This window comes from Eubalaena glacialis, chromosome 14 (assembly GCF_028564815.1).
Source record: "Eubalaena glacialis isolate mEubGla1 chromosome 14, mEubGla1.1.hap2.+ XY, whole genome shotgun sequence".
NCBI classification, from domain to species: Eukaryota; Metazoa; Chordata; class Mammalia; order Artiodactyla; family Balaenidae; genus Eubalaena; species Eubalaena glacialis.
Window position 1 is genome coordinate 2,151,369 of NC_083729.1, and position 23,253 is coordinate 2,174,621.

Below are 23,253 nucleotides of genomic sequence, written 5' to 3' on the forward strand. Positions count from 1 at the left end.
CAGGGCTGGCCTCCGTTTGTTTTTTGTTTGTTTTTTTTTGTTTTTTTAAACATCTTTATTGAAGTATAATTGCTTTACAATGGTGTGTTAGTTTCTGCTTTATAACAAAGTGAATCAGTTATACATATACATATGTTCCCATGTCTCTTCCCTCTTGCATCTCCCTCCCTCCCACCCTCCCCATCCCACCCCTCTAGGTGGTCACAAAGCACCGAGCTGATCTCCCTGTGCTATGCAGCTGCTTCCCACTAGCTATCTATTGTACATTTGGTAGTGTATATATGTCCATGACACTCTCTCACCCTGTCACATCTCACCCCTCCCCCTCCCCATATCCTCAAGTCCATTCTCTAGTAGGTCTGTGTCTTTATTCCCGTCTTGCCACTAGGTTCTTCATGGCCTTTTTTTTTTTCCCTTAGATTCCATATGTATGTGTTAGCATACTGTATTTGTTTTTCTCTTTCTGACTTACTTCACTCTGTATGACAGACTCTAACTCCATCCACCTCATTACAAATACCTCCATTTCATTTCTTTTTATGGCTGAGTAATATTCCATTGTATATATGTGCCACATCTTCTTTATCCATTCATCCGATGATGGACACTTAGGTTGCTTCCATGTCCTGGCTATTGTAAATAGAGCTGCAATGAACATTTTGGTACATGACTCTTTTTGAACTATGGTTTTCTCAGGGTATATGCCCAGTAGTGGGATTGCTGGGTCGTATGGCAGTTCTGTTTGTAGTTTTCTAAGGAACCTCCATACTGTTCTCCATAGTGGCTGTATCAATCTACATTCCCACCAACAGTGCAAGAGTGTTCCCTTTCCTCCACACCCTCTCCAGCATTTATTGTTTCTAGATTTTTTGATGATGGCCAATCTGACCGGTGTGAGATGATATCTCATTGTAGTTTTGATTTGCATTTCTCTAATGATTAATGGCATTTTTCACAGAACTAGAACAAAAAATTTCACAATTTGTATGGAAACACAAAAGACCCCGAATAGCCAAAGCAATCTTGAGAAAGAAAAACGGAGCTGGAGGAATCAGGCTCCCTGACTTCAGACTATATTACAAAGCTACAGTAATCAAGACAGTTTGGTACTGGCACAAAAACAGAAATATAGATCAATGGAACAGGATAGAAAGCCCAGAGATAAATCCGTTTGTTTTTGATTTTAACCCCACCCATGTTGGGGGTAGAAAGCAGAAACACGAGAAGGCCAACTGAGTAAAGTAAGTATTAGGACTAAATCTTCTTAGTAATGAAAACCACAAGACTGTATAAATAATAGATACTGAAATCTGAACTATAAGGATAATTTTCAGAAAGCAAATCTCACTCTGATGAAAAGTAAAACTTTTGCCGAAGTGACAGATTCCCACCGGTCAAGTATGCAGTGACTCAGCACATCTGGGCCCTTAAACAGCCGATCGCCTAAACGCTGGGTTGGGTCCAGCTGTCCCTGAAGGAGTCAGCAGGGAGCTGGTGTCCTCTCAGAGCCGGCCCAGCCCCTCCCCACCCCTTCCCCCATCCTCAGTCTGCCTGCTGCATCCTGTTCCGAATCTCCTACTTCCCGCTGAGAGCCTGCCCCTGGTTTTCTTTTTTTTTTAATTAATTAATTTTATTTTTAAAATTTTTGGCTGCATTGGGTGTTTGCTGCTGCGTGCGGTCTTCCTCTAGTTGCAGCGAGTTGCGGTGCGTGGGCTTCTCTTGTTGCGGACCACGGGCTCTAGGTGTGCAGGCTTCAGTAGTTGCAGCACTTGGGCTCAGTAGTTGTGGCGCACGGGCTTAGTTGCTCCGCGGCATGTGGGATCTTCCCGGACCAGGGCTCGAACCCGTGTCCCCTGCATTGGCAGGCGGATTCTTAACCACTGCGCCACCAGGTAAGTCCCTGCCCCTGGTTTTCTGCTCTGCTCAGACCCTTGAGATAAGGCTCTGTTTTGCAATTCATTCAACAAATATTTACCGGGTACCTGCTCTGTGCCAGGCGCTGTCCTAGGCCCTGGGATGCAACAGTAACCAAACAGGAAAAAAAACTCCCTGGCTTCACAGAGTGTAAGTTCGAATAAGGGGGACAAGCGAAAAGCAACAGCCTGTCGGTCAGATGGTGGCAGGAACACGACACAGGTGAAGAGGAATAAAAGTGCCAGCCCTGTGCATGTGTGTATGCGCACACGTGTGTATGACAGTGACAGAGAGGGAGACAGAGAGTTGGCACAGGGCACAGGGAAGCAAAATTGCACTCGTCTGAGGCGTGGCCAGGAAGGCTCCAGGTTAAGTGACCTTTGAGCAGGTGTGGGGAGGAGGCAAGGGAGGGGGTCAGCGGGCTGGTGGAGGGAAAGTGCGCCGCTGAGGAACAGCAAGGGCAGAGCCTGAGGGCGGGGTCCCGGCGCCCAGAGGGGCTGCGGTGCGGGAGGCAGGGGAGGAGAGGGCGGGGGAGGAGGGGGAGGGGCGGGGAGGAAGGAGGGGGAGGGGCGGGGGAGGAGGAGGGCGGGGAGCAGGGCGGGGGAGGACGACCCCCGCGTGCGAGGAGGGCTGAGCATAGCCTGCGGGGAGGCAGGAGGAAGCCACGACCCGAGCTGGGTCCCGGGCTGGTGGGCCTGCTGTGGTTGAGGGGCAGTGGCCCGACTCTGCCTCCGTCTTACATGAAGGCCAACAGGATGTGACGGGGAACGGACCAGGCATGGGGGTCAGGGCTGCTCCCAGGGTTTCGGCTGGAGCGCCCGCCCGGAGGGAGAGGATGCGCCGCGTTGAGATGGGGAAGGCTTGGGCGCGGCGGGCTGGGCGCGGGCAAAGCCGACTGCCCGGCTGTGCGCACGTCTGACGGGTCTGCCAGGGGTCCAAGGGCAGATGCCAAGGAGAGTCGGCCCGGGCCTGGCGAGGGTCCAGGCTGGAAACCCCGTGCCCATCGGGCAGCTGTCTGTGTCTCACAGGCGCCGGAGCCAGCCAGGGTGAACGCAGGCGGGAAGCGGGCCGCGTCCTGAGCCCGGGGCGGCTCCCTGCTGTGGCGGGGGACGGGGGGACGCCGCCTTCTGCTGCCGCCCGCCTTCCTCTAGGCTCCGCCCGGGTTTTGTTCACTGCTGGCTCTGAGGTCCCTCCCAGCTCCACCCAAAGCCCCGCCCAGGCCCAGCACAAGTTCCCAACTGAGAGCTGGCAAACTAGAGGCCTGGGCACAAAGCCCGAAATTCCAGCTCTACATATGGGAGCTCTGTTTTTAGTTTTTTGAGAAACCTCCATACTGTTCTCCACAGTGGCTGCACCAATTTACATTCCCAAGAGCACTGCAGGAGGGCTCCCTTTCCTCCACACCCTCGCCAACATTTTTTTAAAATAAATTTATTATTATTTTTTATCTTTGCGTTGGGTCTTCGTTGCTGTGCGTGGGCTTTCTCTAGTTGCGGCGAGCGGGGGCTACTCTTCGTTGCGGTGCGCGGGCTTCTCATTGCGGTGGCTTCTCTTGTTGCGGAGCACGGGCTCTAGGTGCACAGGCTTCAGTAGTTGTGGCTCATGGGCTCAGCAGTCATGGCTCACGGGCTCAGTAGTTGCGGCTCGCGGGCTCTAGAGCACAGGCATAGTAGTTGTGGCACACGGGCTCAAGTGCTCCGTGGCACGTGGGATCTTCCCGGACCAGGGCTCGAACCCGTGTCCCCTGCATTGGCAGGCGGATTCTTAACCACTGTGCCACCAGGGAAGCCCTGCGAACATTTTTTATTTGTGGGGTTTTGTTTGTTTTCGGCCTGGGCTGCGCGGCATGCAGGATCTTAGTTCCCCGACCCGGGATCGAACCTGTGTCCCCTGCGGTAGACGCTTGGAGTCCTAACCACTGGACCGCCAGGGAAGTCCCCATTTGTGTTCTTTTTGATGAGCCATTCTGACAGGTGTGAGGTGATTCTTCCTCAATGTTTATGTTCAATTTGTATGTGTTTGTATTAAACACATAACACAAGTTAGTTGAGAAACTTAGCAACAATAACTCAGTCAACAATCTGCAGTCATCATGACCCCACCACCTGCGGTCGCCATTTCTATTTTGGAATGGAATCCTCCAAACGTTCATGTATGTATCTGCACCTGTCTGCTCGGGCTGCCGCAGCAGAACACCACAGCCCCGGGGCTTAAGCAGAGAGGCTTCCCTCCCCTTAGTCGCGGAGGCTGGGGCTCCAAGATCAGGATGCCGGCAGGGCTGGTTTCTGGGAGGCCTCTCACCTTGCCCTGCAGACGGCCGCCTGCTGGCTGTGTCCTCACGCAATCCTCCCACTGCAAGTGCATCTCGAGCCCTGTGCCCTGTGCGACGAGGGCCACCCAAACAGCCTCATTATAATGCAACCACCTCACTGAAGGCTCAGTCTCCAAACGCAGCCACATTCTGTGCTGGGACCAGCGCTCTGACGTAACAATTTTTGGGGCACAGTTCAGCCCATGGCAGCACCCGTGCACACATGCAGCTCCACGTCCTCCAGCCGGGCCCTGATTACTTTACGTTTGTCTAAGAAGTGCTGTTTGCCCCTGACCAAGCCGCTGCGGCCCCCCGTCTTGTCTTCTCCCCAGGTGGGGGCAGTTCTTCCCGTGTGTCCTGTACCCTGACCCCAGCCCGCTTCCCAGACTCAGAGCACGTGGCCTCTGCACCCGGGAGCTCTCAGCACCGGGACACCCTCCAGGAGATGCGCAGCGGCTGGGTCTGTTTTCTGCTTGAAGCTCCTCCACACTCAGGTCAGGGTGGGCTGCGGGAAGACCCCAGTGCCCCAAACCCGAGACACTGCCTGTGGATTGAGTCGCCTATTCCAACACATCTAAGATCCCCCAACCATAATAGTGCAGTTATTTCACGGCCCCTGAGGAGTGAAGAGACAGCTAAAGAGAGACACACCCCTGACCATAAGACACCCCAGATTCAGAGATGTTGAAACCTCAAATAACGAGCATCTTCAAGCTGCTGAACTGCGGTGCTGGGATCGCCCTCCCTGCGGGCTCTCAGTCTCCATGGCCCTCAACCAGGCGACGCTGGTAGGGCCCACGTGGCACTGGGATGTGACAGGACACGTCTAAACCCCAGAGGGAACACAGGTGCGACGGAGGCCCTTGTTACAGACGCAAAAATGTAAAATCTCCCCCGAACAGGAAACTCACATTCCAACTGGAAAGACAGACAAGCAGGAAATGATTTATATGGAACAGTAAGAAAACTACCAGGAGAGCCCACAGCTTCTGGAACTCTCTCCATTCACTGCATCCTTAATGTCTCAGTAAATGTTTTCATGGCCCCCCTCAGGCCAAAACAAATACCTGACAGTTCCCGGGTGAACAGTTAGGTCTAAACAACTAATATTTATGCCCAGCAACCTAGTCATTAGAAAAGAGAATCCACATATATCAAAAGAAATTTCTATTTCACTCCTTAGCAAACACACCTGCGGACGACCGGGACGTGGGCCCGGCAGACCCTTCCCAGGGTGGACGCGTGGCCTTCGGTCGGTCCTGGCAAGTACTGGCTTATGTCAGCAGCCACTCCAACACCCGCTTGGCAAGGGGGCGAGTCACTGGAAGGCGTGGTCTGACGCTGAACACGAGCTTCCCCAGGCTGGAGTCTGGCTGTGTTTCCCTCTGAAACTTAAGCTCCCCGGAGAGTTCCTGCGGCCCAGTGGGGTGCCTCCGCCCACAGACTGGGAAGCACAGCCACTCAGCCAGGGCCACCATGGTGCACACCTCTGGGCCGGGTGGCTGAGGTAAAGGAGTCCTCTTGGATGAGCAACAGTGAGAAAGGAGAAAGCAGGAGCCGCGGCAGCATCTGAAAAGGCAGGGAGCAGAGGCGGGGGGCTGGCCGTGTGCAGAACCTGGGCACCAAGGGGGCGTGAAAGGCAGAGATGGAGGCGGGGCAGGGGACACAGGCTGGGGGCCATGGCGTCCGTGGACTATCCTTTGTAAAATCGACTACAGGAAATAAACTCGACAGTGTGCTTTTGGATGGTGGGATACGCCAAAGATATACAAGTGTGAGACGGCACCACACACTTGACAAGGTTGAAAGCACACGTAACTGAAGATGTTTGCTCTACGCCCTCCTTCCCCGCCGCTTCTCACCTGAACGGGAAACAGTCAGGAAGTGCCAGGAGAGGCAATCAGACACGAGACTGTAATAAGTGACAACGTACAGGAAAGAAGAAACGAGATGACTGTTAGATGACTGGACTGTATACCTGGACAACTCGAGGAAGTTAATGGGAGCAGTTTTAAACATAGTAAGAGCCTAGTAAGCTGGAATTACTAATGTTTCAAAAGACAGTGGCTTTTCTATACAAAAATGATAATCAGTCTTAATAACTGCATTGAAAAGGAGATTAACCTGGAACAGACTTACTAGCAATTTTGACGATGCTGTGGGAATACTGTTTCTTTTCCGTTTTTCTTTATTCATCTAACACATTGTTTGCATTTTTTGCAGCTCCCCCTCCACAGGTATAATGGACAAATAAAATTGTATACATTTAAAGTGTACAAGCCTGCTTTTAGAGCAGCTGTGGGTTCGCAGCAAAGAGGAAGGTACAGAGAATTCTCATGTTCTCCCCCCCACAGACCGCCCCACTATCCATACCCCCTCCCAGAGCAGGACGTTTGTTACAATCGATGCACCTGCACTGACCCAGCACCATCGCCCGAAGTCCACAGTTCTCAGGCTTCACTTTGGTGTTGTACAATCTGTGGGTTTGGACAAATGGATAACGACATGTATCATCATTATGGTTTCGTACAGAGTATTTTCACGGCCCTAAAAATCCTGAGCTCTGCCTATTCCACGATCCCCCACCCCCACCCCCATAACCACTGATCTTTTTACTGTCTCCATAGTTTTGCCTTTTCCAGAATGTCATAGTTGGAATCACACAGTCCGTAGCCTTTTCAGACTGGCTTCTTTCACTTAGTCACATGCATTTAAGGTTCCTCCATGGCTTTTCATGGCTCGATAGGTCATTTCTTTTTAGCTCTACATAATATCCCATTGCCTGGATGGACCACAGTTTGTTTATTCATTCACATACGAAAGGACATCTTGGTTATTTCCAAGTTTTGGCAATTATGAATAAAGGTGCTATAAACATCCATGTGCAGGTTTTGTATGGACAGAAGTTTCCAACTCCTTTGGGTAAATACCAAGGAGCACAATTGCTGGATCATATGCTAAGAGTATGCTTAGTTTTGTAAGAATCTTCCTCCCAAATTGGCTGCACCATTTTGCATCCCCATTAACAATGAATGAGAGTTCCTGTTGCTCCACAACCTCACCAGCGTTTGGTGCTATCAGCATCTGGATTCCAGCCACCCTAAGAGCTGTGTGGTGGTCTCTCACTGTTGTTTTAATTTCCCTGATGACATATGATGTGGAGCAGCTTTTCATGTGCTCAGCTGCCATCTACATATCTCCTTTAGTGAGGTGTCTGTGAAGCCTTTGGCCCATTTTTCAATTGGGTTGTATGTTTTCTTACTGTGGAATTTTAAGAGTTCTTTCTCTATTTTGGTTAACAGTCCTTTATCGGATGTGTATTTTGCAAATATTTTCTTCCAGTCTGTGGCTTATCTTCTCATTCTCTTGACCTTGTCTTCTGCAGAGAACTTTTAAATCTTAGTGAAGTCTGTTTATCAATTATCTTTTTCATGGATCATGCCTTGATTTTTTAAAAAAATAAATTTATTGATTGATTTTTGGCTACGCTGGGGCTTCGTTCTGTGCGCGGGCTTTCTCTAGTTGCGGCGAGCGGGGGCTACTCTTCGTTGCAGTGCGCCAGCTTCTCATTGCAGTGGCTTCTCTCATTGCAGAGCACAGGCTCTAGGCACACGGGCTTCAGTAATTGTGGCACACAGGCTCAGTAGTTGTGGCTCACGAGCTCTAGAGTGCAGGCTCAGTAGTTGTGGCGCACGGGCTTAGTTGCTCTGTGGCATATGGGATCTTCCTGGACCAGGGCTTGAACCCATGTCCCCTGCATTGGCAGGCGGATTCTTAACCACTGCGCCACCAGGGAAGTCCCATGCCTTGATTTTTTATCTAAAAAGTCATCACCATACCTAAGGTCATCTAGGTTTCCTCCTATGTTATCTTCTAGGAGTTTCATAGTTCTGCATAGTTTACATTTAGGGTGTGTGAAAAATTCTGAGTTAATTTTTGTGAGAAGTGTAGATCCACTTTTCTGCGTGTGGACGTCCAATGGTTCCAACACCATTTGTTGAAGACACTATCTTCGCTCCCATTGTATTTCCTTTGCTCCTTTGTCAAAGATCACTTGACTATATTGATGGGGCTCTATTTTGGGCCAATGTGATGATCTATGTCTACACTGTGAAATGATCACCACAATCAAGTTAATTAACACACCCATCACCTCAGTTACCTTTTTAAATGTGTGTGTGTAAGAGAGATTTACTGTCTTAGCAAATCCACGTATACCATACGGTACTGTTAACTAGAGTCACCATGCTATGCATCTGCTTCTTCTGAAGTACCCTGTAGGAGGCCTGAATAAAGTGTGATATCACCTTCTTTAGATGGGAAATCATATATGCAAACAGCTGATAAATTTATAAGATGTCCAGCCTCACCCTGCATCTTGGTCAAACCTTAGGATGGGTTGCATCATAGCTGGCAGCCTCTCTGTCTTTGTAGAAGAAATGTTCTCTTGCCCTCACCCTTTGTCTTGCATGTGTCTGTGTGGGTTCGGGGGTGAATGCCAAGGGGGGTTAGCAGGAAGAGGGAAAGCATCGTGCTCCCAAACTCAAGCTAATTCGTGACTTTGTTCACAGAGAGGTCCTGGGGGAGGCCCAGCAGATTCACTGCTACTGACAACGAGCCCTGAACACAGGCCCTTCAGAGGGTGAAGCTACGTGGCCTTATGAAAAGACCCGTCACATTGTGTCACGATAACGTGGTGGCCAAGGGGCTGTAACTGAATGATCCAAGATTTCCAGAGCCTTTTAAAAAACACCATAAAGGGTGCAGCTTCTCTGGGGTATGATGGGGAGAAGAACAAGACAACCTTTCTATCCTTTCTTGTTTTGAATCCAACTTCTTTTTACATTTCATCCTCTTGCTACCCAATAATCTCAATACAGGACTTGCCCATCAGACTTTAATAAACACACAAGAACAAAACATAAGACAAGCACTCATAACAGAGACAAACACCCCCATCTCCAAATAGAGCCATACTGGGGGTCAGGGCTTCAACACAGGAATTTGGGGACACTAACGTTCAGTTGGCCCCCGGGTTCTAAAGTGTTAGGTTGAAGCATGTCGCCTACCTGAATGGGGCACCCTGCTCATCATATAGACCCCTGGTACAGAGGACACCGTGGTGTTGGAGAAGGTCCATGTTTGGCTATAGAGGACGTGGACTGAGAGGACAGAGGGTGGGATTCAAAAGCCTCAGCTGAGCAAGGACCCTCCTGGACCCAGGGATTCTGCCAGGGGGAATCCGTAGGTCAGCACACCCCTTCCCTTTAACTGCCCTCTTTGAAAACAGACCTCTAAAGATACGTGCACCCCTATGTTTATAGCAGCATTATTTACAGCAGCCAAGACATGGAAGCAATCTAAGACAGATAAAAGATTCAAGATAAAGTGGCAAATACTGAAGATGGGTAAATCAGATTTCAACATACAGATAACAGGGGTCCCCCCAAAAAGAAAACCAAAGCAAAAAATAAAACAGAGCACTAGGCCACAATTCAAGGAAACGTTCTTGAAACAGTAGATTTGAAAATACATACAGAAAAAGCGCACCATATACCTGCAAACACTGACCCAGGGCCACCAACACATGACACACTCTAATAAAACTGCTGACTTGAGAAAGAGGAAAAAACCCTTTGGACATCTAAGCAAAAAGAGTACATGACTTGGAAAGAAAATAAGATTCATCAGGCTCTTCATGCATCACTTTATGCTGGGAGAAAACAGAATATTTAAGACACTCAAGGAAAGAAAACGTAGGCAAGGATTTCATACTCTGCAAAACTTCAAGTATAAAGGACACAAGCTGAATTCAACATACAGAAGCCCAGGGAGTATGGTTCCCAGGCTGACACTGACCTAAACACTGGCTATGAGCATTAAGTACATGGAAATAAGACTAAATGAGGGCAGCGGGGAGAGATTTTACTATGGAACAGCTGACGATGTGGCTCCAGTGCTGTTTTCACTGTTAATTAATGGTGTATTAGGGTATCCACGTAGCACATGTTAAAGCAAAACAAGCAAGTGTGTAATTGCGGAATATTCTGTTCCGTAGTCCCACAGCCTGAGACCCAGGATCTCAGTGCAGGAGACACAGCTGAAACATGGAAAGGGTTGAATGCCCTGGAATCCTGAGTTTGTTTTGCGACTGTCAACATGAGCTCAGAAAACACTTTCTCTTTAAACGTGTGTGCGCACACGTGTGTATTTTTTAGGCCTAGAAACAACAACCAACGCTGTAGCAATGAGCACCAAGGATCTGAAATACCTCTTTTTGCCATTAAAAGAAACTACAGATCCTTAGAGAAAAAGCCAATTCCAGGTCTAGAGCAGGAAAGGTACAAGATGGGTCTAGAACACCCTGACACATCAGACTGCAAGAAAGCTCTCTACGACCGTGTGCACAGTCTGTGCGTGAGTGTGTCTGTGTGTGGTCAGTACACATGCACGCGTGTGTACATATGTGAATATGAAAAGAAATGAAGAGCCAACTTGAAGAGGCTCCCTCCTACAGGCCAAAGCAGCTGCAATTTGGGTACAATAAAGAGGAAAATTGCAATGGACCGAAACCCATCAAACAGGCTTAAGTACATGAGTTCATGACATATACATATGTTTACATGTTATAGAAATATATAAATAAAAACCCCTAATTGGGCTACCTTTTTAGGATGACCGGGAGCCAATCTTAGCATTTATCCCACCTTTTGTACGTGAATTCTACACTGAGCGCCAGCATTAGGTGAGGGGAAGTATCTTCTAAAACTGTTCCAGCCAATAAACATAAGCAAAATGACAGCATATCAGCATTCTGCAACCTGATTCATGGGCCTGGGCCCTGAGCACTGGCAGCCGCCAACATCAAGAGGATGAAAAGCGCTCTGCCCTCTGACGAAAGCACGTACCACACGCGCCCGAGGGGTGGAGGCTGACTGTCATCGAGCCTCTGGATCCAGCCGCCAACTTGCAGGAAACACCGAGGACAGAGTAAAACACTGGACAGCGCCTCGAGGTCGCGAACAACAAAACTGACAGTGGGGGCTTCCCTGGTGGCGCAGTGGTTGAGAATCCACCTGCCAATGCAGGGGACACGGGTTCGAGCCCTGGTCCGGGAAGATCCCACATGCCGCGGAGCAACTAGGCCCGTGAGCCACAACTACTGAGCCTGTGCTCTAGAGCCCGCGTGCCGCAACTACTGAAGCCCACGCACCTAGAGCCCGTGCTCCGCAACAAGAGAAGCCACCGCAATGAGAAGCCCGCGCACTGCAACGAAGAGTAGCCCCCGCTCACCGCAACTAGAGAAAGCCCACGCGCAGCAACGAAGACCCAACGCAGCCAAAAATAAATAAGTAAAATAAATAAATTTTTAAAAAAAGAAAAAAAAAAGAAAAAAGAGAAAACTGACAGTGGGAAACGACGGGACAAATGGCTCAGGCTCTTCAACAGATAAACTGTAAGGAGAACAGAGATTGAGGTGGAACCTGTAAATTAAAGAGACTTACGAAATATCAAGTTTAAAAAAAAAGAAATACCAAGTTAAAAAAAAGAGTAGACTAGACTAAAAACTGCCACAAAGAAAAGCAAGGAAGTCATTTCTGTAAAAGTCGGGATTAGTTCTGGAGGGAGGGGGTGCTGTGACTGGAGGAGCACATGAAGAGCCTTCTGGGCATCTGGCAAAGTTCTACTTCTTGACCTGGGTGGTAGTTACAAGGGTACTCACCTTATAATAACAATAATAATTCAATAAGCTATACATTTGTTTTGTATCGTTTTCTGCATGTTTTTATGACAAAAAGGTAATAAAAGATAAAAAGTCACGTCAAACTTTTTTTTTAACTTGCATAGTGCTTTTAACAAAAATAGCACCCCCCAATTTTAAAACATTTATTTACAATCTTGGCCTTTAGAAGTTATGACTGTTGCTATCTAACGGTCGGGCAGCCAGGGCTGCCCGTGTGCAGGCGGCCCTATCACAGTGCCCCGCCAGGTAAGACCAGCCCACCTTCCCTCTGCCCAGGCGTGGGCCCTGGCAGGCCTGTGCCCAGCAAGGGAGCCGTGCCTTCCTCCAATCCGCCCGTAGGCACAAGCCCACCTAAAAATCATGACTCAGTCTTGCCAACTGTAGGGTAAATGAACTCTTAGAACACTTCTAGGCTTCTTGCCTGCATTTTTAAACCGATGTTTTACTCATCCTTATTAAATCAAAGCCCTAACACTTTTGTCTAGACGGCAGTAAAACTAATGAGAACAGTATCAAGCCCAATAAAGCATACTCCTAACAAAACCTCAAATAATTCTCAAATCTCAAAGGATGTTCAGTTTATGACACATCTAACCACCTTTAAGGCACATGCCATGGACCACCACCCTGCCTTTCCGATTTAGTCTGAAAGCTGTGTCTGCCCATCGACTGCAGTGGTCCAGCCTACAGTTTTATTTTTCACACCAGTAAGTAAACGTGACAAACAGCCACTGGCTCAAGTTGTTCCAAGAATTAAAGGACCTGGTCAGTCTTCAGGTTGCTTCGCGCCTTGTCTTGCTAATCTGTCAGCTTCTTCGTTGCCTATAAATCCCGAATGGCCAGGAACATGCATCTGTTAAATAAAACGTTTCCTTTTATTTTTACTAATTTTTTACACAAGCAACACATGACTACACCCTCACTGTAAAACACGTCAACCGTTCAGAGAAGACAAGTGTGAAGACTCCCTTCACAGCTCCTCCTGAACACAATTCTGACAGCACAACGCACTTGGGCGCTGGATACGCCGACAGAAATCCTGTTTTGTTTCTCCACAAATTGGATTTTACTGTTGTATTGCCTTTTTCCCACTTAACAGTGGGACCTGGCAAGCTTTCTGGACAGAGCAGATGTGTGGATGGATATGTATATGACATACACACACACCTGATTCTCCCTCAGTGCTGTTACAAAGGGATGCGCTCACGTGATTTAACCACTGTTTGCACTTATGTTGCTGAAAGGCAAGTTTTGGGGTTTTGTTTGTTTGTTTGTTTTTTGCTACACAGCATGGCTTGTGGGATCTTAGTTCCCTGACCAGGGATCGAACTCATGCCCTTGGCAGTGAAAGGGCGGAGTCCTAACCACTGAACCACCAGGGAATTCCCTGAAAGGCATGTTTAAATGTCAGGTTGCCAAACGGTCATCAGGGGTCCTGGGCTGGGAGAGCACGGTAGGGTTAAGAAAATGGCTGCCGTTTAACTTGCTCTGTATTGTTCAAAAAGGTAATTTTAATAAAAGTGACCTAGTGTAAGAAAAATACCTCCGTTTTGGGGAAAAAAATCATGTTACTAAGGTCTAATCACACAACTATATTTTTAAGAGGATACATCATAAGTTAGCCTGAACTGACATTATGGCTGCTTCCAAAGAAACCAGGAGGCTGACGATCACAGGTCACTCTAACAGTGTGAGGTGTGGCTGGGCGAGGACGACGTGGAGAGCCCGGAGCCCCTCAGTCTCAGCGCCGGGACCCAGCACTCTGCACGCAGGACCCGCCTGTTAGAGCAGCATTACTCAGATGATGGTCAAAAGACTCCACTGTGCTCTAACACACGCTACGACAGCAATTCCATGGACCCTGCTATTTTAACTGAAGTCATCAAGTCACTCACAGAAACCATTAAACTGTCTAGCTAGTTTATTTCATTTGGTCGTAACGGCCACAGCGGTGACCACCTAAGACAACACTCACCCACTGAATGTCCATGCCCTGGACAAGCCTGTCCAGCTCCATGAAGTCCTCTTTGTTGATCACCTCCTTCCCTGTGCTTGTCCTCCATCCACTCTTCTTCCAGCCTTGCAGCCAATTAGTGATGCCTAGAAGGAACACTCACAGATCATTACTCTCGAACGTTCTGGTAGTTTCTCCTCCCTAGACTCCCCTCTGACCATTGCTCCACGTGTACCTCAGTGGCTTTCTGGACTCTTCCTTTCCTTACTGGGGCCGTGCTCTGGCTCGCCCCGTCCCTTTACTCTCACCCGTGTCTGCCCTGAGGCCGTCGGGCTGAGGCACCGCCCCCTCCAGCCTCATCAGCGCCCCCCAAGCCCCCACCCCACGGGCCCTACACACGGTACCCCCAGAGGGAGCACACATCTTCTACCTCGCGGCCACGCCCCCGGCGCCTGGCAAAGCATGCCTCTGCGGCACACACCGGAGCAGCACGGGCTTCCCTGGCACCAGACACACCCAACGCCAGCCCCTTCACCGTCTGGGTCCTGCCCTCATGCCGCACCTCTTCCAGGGGAAGGAAATACCTATTTCCCTTCATATGTACTCGAAAAACCCTAGAAGAAGTCCAATGTAAACACTTACCATTGATAGTAAACATGCTGTCTGTGTAGAGGACCAACTTATTGATGTTCTGAGCCTTCGCCTGTTCGATGGCTTTGCAGGCTGCCTTGAAGATACAAATCAGTTGTCATGCTGCAGAAATTGTTCAACTTTCGACACGGATGTTCACAATTACCAAAAAATTTAAAATCTAAATCCTTTTCCTGTGCTAACCGTAATGATAACATTGTCTATGTGAAATAACGCTACACATACAATTCTCCTGTTTAGACATCTATTTGAAACAAGTTTTATAATTTTTCTAGAAAACTCCTGTTCTTCAGAACTGTTACTAGCCCCAAACTAAGTTTCTTCTGGACTCGGAGTATCTTATACACACAGAGAGTAGAAAGTACATTGATACCGTTCTAGTCAACGGTAAAGAATGATAAACTTACATTTTTAGTGGAAAAATACCTCTGATAACTTACATGAATCTCTGCTCTTTGGTTTGTTTGTCGCCCAGGAAGTCTAATTCCTACATTTCTGGTTTCAAAACAGTACAAAAGAAAATAAAATTATAAGCTAATTCTCAAAGTGATTCCTTAAGTCTCTTAAATGATAACAGGCTTGTATACTTTTTTACTTGAAATATGAAATCATACAAAAATCAAACCAACAATACTAACATTTTATTGAAAAGTGCCATGGTGTGGTCTTGTAGGAGAACTCTGGACCAGAAGGCAAAAGCCAGGTTTAATTTCTGGACCTGAAATACACTAGCATGTGGTCTTGGGCAGGCACTAAACCCGCGGACACTCATGCCACCCGAGCTGGCCACCCCTTAGAGGGTTCCAGGCTAAGCGAACATTGAAGTGAAGGCAGAAGGGCTTACAGGCCAGGAGGCTCGAGAACAGCATCAGTGGTGCGCAGCTGACCCTGCTCTTGCCCAGGGCTGCACAGGCCCCTGGACTCTGGTGAGTGGCTACTTCACAGGGACCCAACCCCTCTTTCACACTGAATTCTGTGGCTGTCAGTTACTACTCAAGTTCTTGCATACTTGGGGGCAGGTGTATTTGAATGATCTCACGTCGTATCACCTTGACTTTGTGCCTTTTGAAAAACACGGGTCACCTCTAAGCTCACTCATCTTCAAGACTCATAGGGGCACGCAGCGTTCCCAGTATGGTGACCTGCCCCTCGTGCATCCTTGCCAAAGCCATCTCCCGGGGACGTGGGACTCTTCCACTACCCCTGCCAACGCTACCAAATAATCAAACAGTAAGCGGATCCTGCCTCAGTCTTTCCCAAGTTTTGGAATATGATTCGGTTAAATGTGAAGCTTAATAAAAGCCAGCTTTTCTGGTTTACTTACAAAGGATGGCCTGGCCCCCAGTAAACACCGATTCCTGCTCGAGCCCTCCTCCGCCCATTACTGGAGCAGCAGCCGTCCGTGTAGACGACGACAGAGTGCCCTGTAAGCGGGAAACTTAGTGAGCGCCACCGGATCACCATTACTAAAAGCTGAAATTCACCTAAAAACTTACTACGATTGAATTAGCATTTTAAACTGAGAGAGTATTTATGCTTTGGAAGCTTTCCGTGCAGGAAAACATTACCAATGCCTTATATGTGGGCACTTGACGCTTTTTGCTTGGAATCCACTCCTATTTCGGTTCTGCCTGCCGGGGGGAATTAAAGGTGAAGGCAATCGCTCTGTAAACCCAGACCCCGCTGCTGTTTACATTCCCTGTTACAGAGGCCAACGAACAAAGCCACTGCCCTTCTCTTCACGTGTGTGCGGGGGGCAGTGCGGGAAGGCCACGTTCACCCCCAGGAGCTGTCCTTGCAGACAACAGTGCCTTGATAATGACCTGCCTGCCAGAAGGTCAAGTCCTCCAACAAATGTTGGCCTAATTTTTTTTCTTGGTCCTTTTGCAACTAGTGAACTGTGGTCCCGCCTTTGCTTCTTTCCATCAAGACAGAGAGTTTGATCAACACACCAACGCGGTAAAGAGCAAGGCAGAGAAGGAGTGACACGAGGCCATCCTCAGGCCACCGATCAGCGGCAGAGCACCCGGCAGGGCGGAGGGGAACTCGGGTTGCCGGCGGTCAGCGAGCGGGGCTGCGGAGCAAACAGAGGCCGTGCTCCGTGAGGGACGTGTTAAAAGGAGGGCGGATTGAACAGGCAGAGGCAAAGCGGGGAGGAGGTGAGATGCTAGCGGAGCACATTCCTAACCGGAGTGGGGCCGGGAGTCCGAGAACACGGGCGCCGGGCAGGGCTCCTCCGTTCAACTGAACGTGACGCTCAACAGGAGCCCTTCCTGGTCCCTGACTCCGTGTGACTGCCAGTGGCCGTCAGGCACCGTGCCAGGTGCCCCCGCGCTTCAGGCAACTGTCAGTGCACTGGAAACGGACCATCTCCCAGTCGCCCCACGAACATCTGCTTCAGTTGCTATCAGTAAATAATCAGATCAAGACCATTTGGTTTTGCTTTTCACATAACTGCAAAAATTGATTTATACAGTTTTCATACAGTTTGACCAAACATTTTCTGGTTTTCCTTGAAAAACTTAGAACCTACAAATACACTGACTTATATAAAAAATGCTATTTATTCTTATCTTCTATTCATACATGTAGAAGACAAAAGGGAGACTCACGTACCATCAAGTTACTTAATATAAACACTGGATTCCTGGAGCTAAAGGCAGAGGAGAAATTCACAACTATCTTGTTTCTCAGGATAAGGTAGGATCACTTCTGTTTTGCAAAGATTACATGTAAAAGGTTAAGATGCTGGTGTCAACCAATTATATAAAGGAGCTCTGTCCAGGGCCTTTCTTATTTCAAGAGCTGAAGTTTTGGCATTTTCTTAGTGACCAGGAATACCGTGTGCACAGGGAATACTGGTGTTTACAAAGATCAAAGAGTTTTTCATGCAGAGCCTATATAATGATTTTCCTATGAACATCCAAAATTCTAATAATTCTACACCATTAGATCAATTATAAAATAGTGACCTTAGGACTCCCCTGGTGGTCCAGTGGTAAAGAATCCGCCTTCCAATGCAGGGGACGCGGGTTCGATCCCTGGTCGCGGAACTGGGATCCCACATGCCTTGGGGCAACTGAGCCCACACCACAACTACTGAGCTCGCGCGCTTCAACTAGAGAGCCTGCGTGCCACAAACTACAGAGCCCACGCGCTCTGGAGCCTGCACACCACAACTAGAGAAGAGAAAATCTGCATGCCACAACCAGAGAGAAGCCCACGTGCCGCAACGAAAGATCCCACATGCCGCAATGAAGACCCGACACAACCAAATAAATAAATATGTAAAAAGAAAGGGGGAAAAAAAAAGAATGTTATACATCAGTTCAAATTTCCCTCATTAAGAAAGTGGGAAAAGTTTTTACACATGAATATATTTATATGATTACTGTATTAAAAATTTTAAAATCCAAGAAAGACATACCCATATAAGAAAACGTGTCTTTGCTCACTGAAGGCAGCGGTTCTGCATTCTGTTTCACGTGCTTTGCACATGGCTCTGTGGTTTCACCTTCACCTTCATCCAAGGGCTCATGAAGTCGCTTGTTTGCCTTCACTTGTGATTCCTGTACACGTTTATTTTTCTGCCCTGAAAGGTAGAGTCTACTCAAAAGCCAGAAACAATGGACACAACATGAAATGACTGAGAATCCAGAACTTCACTAAGTCAGGCTTAAATACCCCCGTATGTGGCTCTATAGAGGGAAAGACTTAAGACAGGCCACACCACCTCAGACACTGACATCCTGGGAAATTAAATTTTCCACAATAAGCTCAGTGAGGGCAACACGAAGACTAGAGCAAAGCTGCTGTTAAAAAAGAAATCTGGTTTCGATGGAGACAGAACAGATACCAAGGGTGCTGAACCCTTTAGCGCTCACAGACAGTTTGAAAATCTGAGGGGCTCTTTCCCCAGAGAAAACAAGGGTCCAAATTTCATATCTAAGGTGAGAACAGATAATGGGACATATTAAAAAAGGGAAACAGAAACCAAAAGGTAACGGGACAGGGTCCCTGCAGGGACAGCACTGTTGGAGAGCTTCCCTGCAGCGGCCCCGCCGGGGTGGACCTGAGGGTCATCCCCAAGGGGTTCTCACACCCGCTCAGGTTGCGTCTCACTCACTCTTTCATATGATTACGGCAGCTGACGCAGAAGATGAATTAGACCAGGATTCAAAACACTAGTTTCAATTTGAGCTTTACCTTTTATCAGTTGTGAACTCAGTCAACTGACTTAACCCCGCTCAGCTGCTATAAAGTGAAGCCCAGCACTAGGTGATCTGAACCAGCTTTTCCTACGCTACCCTTTTCTGGAGTGGAACTAGAAACACACAAGCAGCCACTCGTTGCATCTCCAAAATAACAACCTCAACTCGACACTGCAGAGTGCACCTTCCGCTCTCAACCCCTAAATCAGGGGTGGAGAGACGGTGCTCCAGCATTTACTGAGCTCTGACTAGGCAGGCATAAGCTGGAACTTCTCGCCTGGCATAGCTTCTGAGCCCACACCTCTCCGAAGAATGCTCAGGTCAGCCAGGCAGAGCTCGAGGGTCCAGAGCAGTACTGACATGTCCGCTCTGCTGTACTGGTGTCACCTCATACTGACCTTGAAAATACTCCTGCAGGTGCTCTGCAGAAGCACCCCCAGAGGTACAGGCTGAAGTGCAATTTTGCAGAATTTTAATATTGATATAAATAATCGGTTTTATTTACTGTAACAGAGAAAGTTAAATTGAAATGAAAGTTGTTGAAGAACAGATATGACTTTGAAGGAAAAGGATACTATGGTTGTCAGATCATTTTTCCTTCACAAAATTGTGGTTTTTCTTTAAGTAAATTAACCTAAAATCAACTTATATAAACCACAATAACTAGCAAATAGCTCAGTAATCCCCAAATAAGGATAAATGTAATATTAAGAGAAAAACTGGGAAAGAGGCTAACAGGTTTGCTCTGGTACAGCTCTCAAACATTCATGATGCTAAACCCCATTTATATACATTATGTAAGTCACTAACTGGAGATCTCTGTAAAGTTTTAAGAAAAGCAGATTCACAGATATAAAAAACGACCTTGCCTTAAGACTTGGAGAACTTAATAAACAGAAACATACTGATACTGGAAGAATTGAGATATGAATAAATTACTAATTGATTAAAACGAAAAACCCGTGAAAAGAAGTATTAAGAACCCAACCAAGACAAAAGTCGTACTTGCACACTAGCTTTCTATCCCAAGCTGATTTCTCGCCTGGGTAGAAAACGGAACCGTCACATCACACCCCCTTTAAAAGCTGCTGGGAAACGGAGGGTGAAGCAGCCGCACCAGGAGTGAGTGTCTCCTCTGCCTCGGAAGCTTGCCTTTCAAGGCAGATTCCTAGTGTGCTCTGCCTCTCCCTGAATCCTGCTTTGTCCAGAAGTGTCATGACACCCCAGAGGAGCACCTGTTCAGTGCTCGAGCATCTCAGTGGTCTCGAGAGACTGTTCAAAAGAAGCTGATTTAAAATATCCTCCTCTCACTCTTCATCCACTGTAGTAAAAAATGTCTGTGAGTAAAGTTAATGAAAAACACTTCCTCAAGGTAGGCTACATTTTAAACCTTTGTGCTCTAAAGCAGCCACCCTCAGTCTTGCCTACCTGATGTCCCTCATATTGGGCCCTAAACCTCAATTAAGTCTACTTCCGGTAACATGTGAAACTGGAGGAAATTCCAATTGTGTGACTCTATCCTAGGTAAAGATGAAACACCATACAGGTGCATGCTGTGAAAAGAACTACACTGATCATTTTACAACTAGAGCCCATTCAATCCAATAACAAGTATTTTTTTTTAAATTAATTAATTAATTAATTTTATTTTTGGCTGTGCTGGGTCTTCGTTTCTGTGCGAGGGCTTTCTCTAGTTGCGGCGAGCAGGGGCCACTCTTCATCGCGGTGCGCGGGCCTCTCACCATCGCGGCCTCTCCTGCTGCGGAGCACAGGCTCCAGACGTGCAGGCTCAGCAGTTGTGGCTCACGGGCCCAGCTGCTCCGCAGCATGTGGGATCTTCCCAGACCAGGGCTCGAACCCATGTCCCCCGCACTAGCAGGCAGATTCTCAACCACTGCGCCACCAGGGAAGCCCAAGAATAAGTATTTTTAAAAGATGGAATTAAGTATAGTGAGGACACTGAATGGAACAGGAGATCTGAGTTCTGGCTTGTCTCCAATACTGTTACCAACAGGAGTCATTACGCTAAATTGCTTTCAGCCTGTTTCCTAATCTGTAAAATGGAAAAATGGAAACAATCATATTCTTCTCTATCTGCTGACAGAGTAGCTATACAGATCAAGTGACACTTGGGATATGAAAGGCTTTGAATAGGTTAAAATGTTACAATGATGTGAGTGGTGACTACCTTCTGAACCATCAGGGTTTGCAGAGCTTCTGACAAAGGCCCAGGCTTCCTCTTCTGTGGCAAACTTCTTAAATCTGGCTGCAGGAAACCGGTCCACCTGGGCTCTGCATTCATCCCTGAAACAAAGTGACAAAACAAAGTGTTAAGCTTAACACTTAATATTTTTTCACGGATCCTTGTCTTAGGCTGGGAACAGTGTGACAAGGGCTGGGGCTGTCAGCTCCTTGGGGGCAAAGGGTCACGCCTTACAGTTTGTAGTCTTATCTTGCACGTCCAACCCTTCACCCTGTGTCATGCTAGGTGCCAGCCAGACAATACACCTGCACCATAAGGCTTTCCTCAAAGCATACTAGAATTTGGGGGTCTTCATTCATTTCATTACAACAGAAAGGCCAGCTTCTGAGATGCTTCTTCCTCAGTAGCCTAGCTGCACAGGGAAACACTATGCACTCAGGTACACACACAAAGACTGATAATAAACCTTGATATCATACAGTGGGAAGAGTCCTGGTTATGGAGTCATAACACCTGGTTCAAGTCCTACATCTGTCACTTACTAGCCCCAAGAATTTCTTGACCACGGTAACTACACCCAAAAATGAGAATAATCCCACCTACCTCAAAGGACTGTTATAGGGATACAAACATTAGTTTACAAGAATTTCTCTTTTTAGGACTTCCCTGGTGGTGCAGTGGTTAAGAATCCGCCTGCCAATGCAAGGGACACAGGTTCAAGCCCTGGTCCGGGAAGATCCCACATGCCGCGGAGCAACTAAGCATATGCGCCACAACTACTGAGCCCACGAGCCACAACTACTGAGCCCACAAGCCACAACTACTGAGCCCACGAGCCACAACTACTGAAGCCCGTGCACCTAGAGCCCGTGCTCCGCAACGAGAAGCCACCGCCATGAGAAGCCCGCGCGCAGCAACGAAGACCCAAAGCAGCCAAAATAAATAAATTAATTAATTTTTAAAAAAGTTCCCTTTCTAAAAACACCCGTAAGATTAGATTAGGCATTGAGTTCCACCACGTGTAACCCTGTGGAAACTCTTCCATTGTGACAGATGGGAAAAAGGATTAAGTAGAGGCCTCTGGCCCCCCCAGACTGTAAGTGGCATTTCTGACACTCCCAGCAAAAACGAAGCGGAGTCGAGGCCTCCCATGTCACGGCCCCCGCGCGCCGACTCCAGGCCAAGGGCCGTGCGCTCCGGGGGTGGCAGCCGCCTCCCCGCCGCGGGGCCGCCGACGGCCACCCTAAACCCGCTCCCGGGGAGGCGCGGCTCCCTCACCAGGTCTGGAAGACCCCGGCCTTGCGGCCCCTCCTCACGGCATAGAACATGGCGAGCCCGCGGCAGCTGCGGCCACTGCAACGCACGGCAGCCAAAGCCACTCTGTGCGCCACGCCCAGGAGCCTGGTCATCGCTCACTGCCCACCGGCGAGCACCCCTTATCCCGGCCACAAGCCGTCATCACTCATGCCGGACTTACGGCGGCGGCGCAGGGAGATGACGCAACTAGGGGGCGGGACCTGGGGCGGGGCCCAGAGTCGCGCTTTTCTGATTCGCCAATTTCCTGTAAGTCAGTGAGACGGTGGGGCCTGGGCGGAGGTCCCGGGGGCGGGGCCTAAGGAGGGCCAGAGGCAGGGATAGGGGCGCCTGGGCGGGCCCCAGGGTGGGCGGGGTCTGGGCGGTGTGGGCGGGACCGGTCGGGCTGGGTGGGAAAGCGGCCCTGCTCTCGCCCAGTCCCCGCCGCCTGCAGCAGCTCGGGCGGCTCCCCGCGCTCGGTGGGCGCTGCAGGCTCTGCGCGGTGGGCATCGGACGCCCGGCCACGGGCCCCGACGTCCGCCTCCCGTGGTTCTGGGGCGCTCCCGCTGTGCGGGGTGCACTCAGGACTGGCCCAGCACGCGGATGGGCTGGCTTACTGGCTCACTGTTGTCATGGCCGGAAAGACATTGGGGTTCACAAAGGGAAAAGAGGGGTGGGTGCCGCTGAGGGAGAGAGGGGAAAGGGGGTGTGAGCGCTGCATCCCACCGCCGCCTCGGTGCTCCGCTCAAGAGGGTGGCCCTTTTCCCCACCCCACCCAGGCCGGTGTGTAACCAGTAGGATGTCCAATACTTAACGCGCTACGACCCAAGGGGAAAATTTAGTTGGAAAGGCAATGTCTTAGAATTCTGCCCAGTATTTCACATTTTGTTCTGTAAGCAAACCGACTTCCAAGTCCTCTCCATTGACAAGTCTTGCTTTTCAAATTAACTTGAAAAGCTGCAGTTGAAGACT

General features: G+C 48.8%; 1 protein-coding gene across 3 annotated transcripts; it reads right to left on the minus strand.

Moving 5' to 3' along the window:
* Window positions 1-12,639: 12,639 nt before the first annotated feature.
* Window positions 12,640-22,465, minus strand: RNASEH1 (ribonuclease H1). Of its 3 annotated transcripts, none has more exons than XR_009703828.1 (8): window positions 22,267-22,465; window positions 20,974-21,089; window positions 18,002-18,166; window positions 15,899-15,998; window positions 15,015-15,069; window positions 14,566-14,646; window positions 13,945-14,069; window positions 12,640-12,822 (listed from the first exon to the last, which is right to left on the minus strand). XR_009703828.1 is itself a non-coding variant. In XM_061211274.1 (8 exons), the coding sequence occupies exons 1-8, from the start codon at window positions 22,395-22,397 to the stop codon at window positions 12,736-12,738; spliced, it is 864 nt and encodes a 287-aa protein (XP_061067257.1). In that variant the 5' UTR covers window positions 22,398-22,465; the 3' UTR covers window positions 12,640-12,735. The 3 variants fall into 3 exon arrangements, 2 of the variants coding, with proteins under 2 accessions (XP_061067257.1, XP_061067258.1); XM_061211274.1 differs by having other exon boundaries at window positions 14,566-14,650; XM_061211275.1 differs by lacking the exon at window positions 18,002-18,166 and having other exon boundaries at window positions 14,566-14,650.
* Window positions 22,466-23,253: the final 788 nt, after the last annotated feature.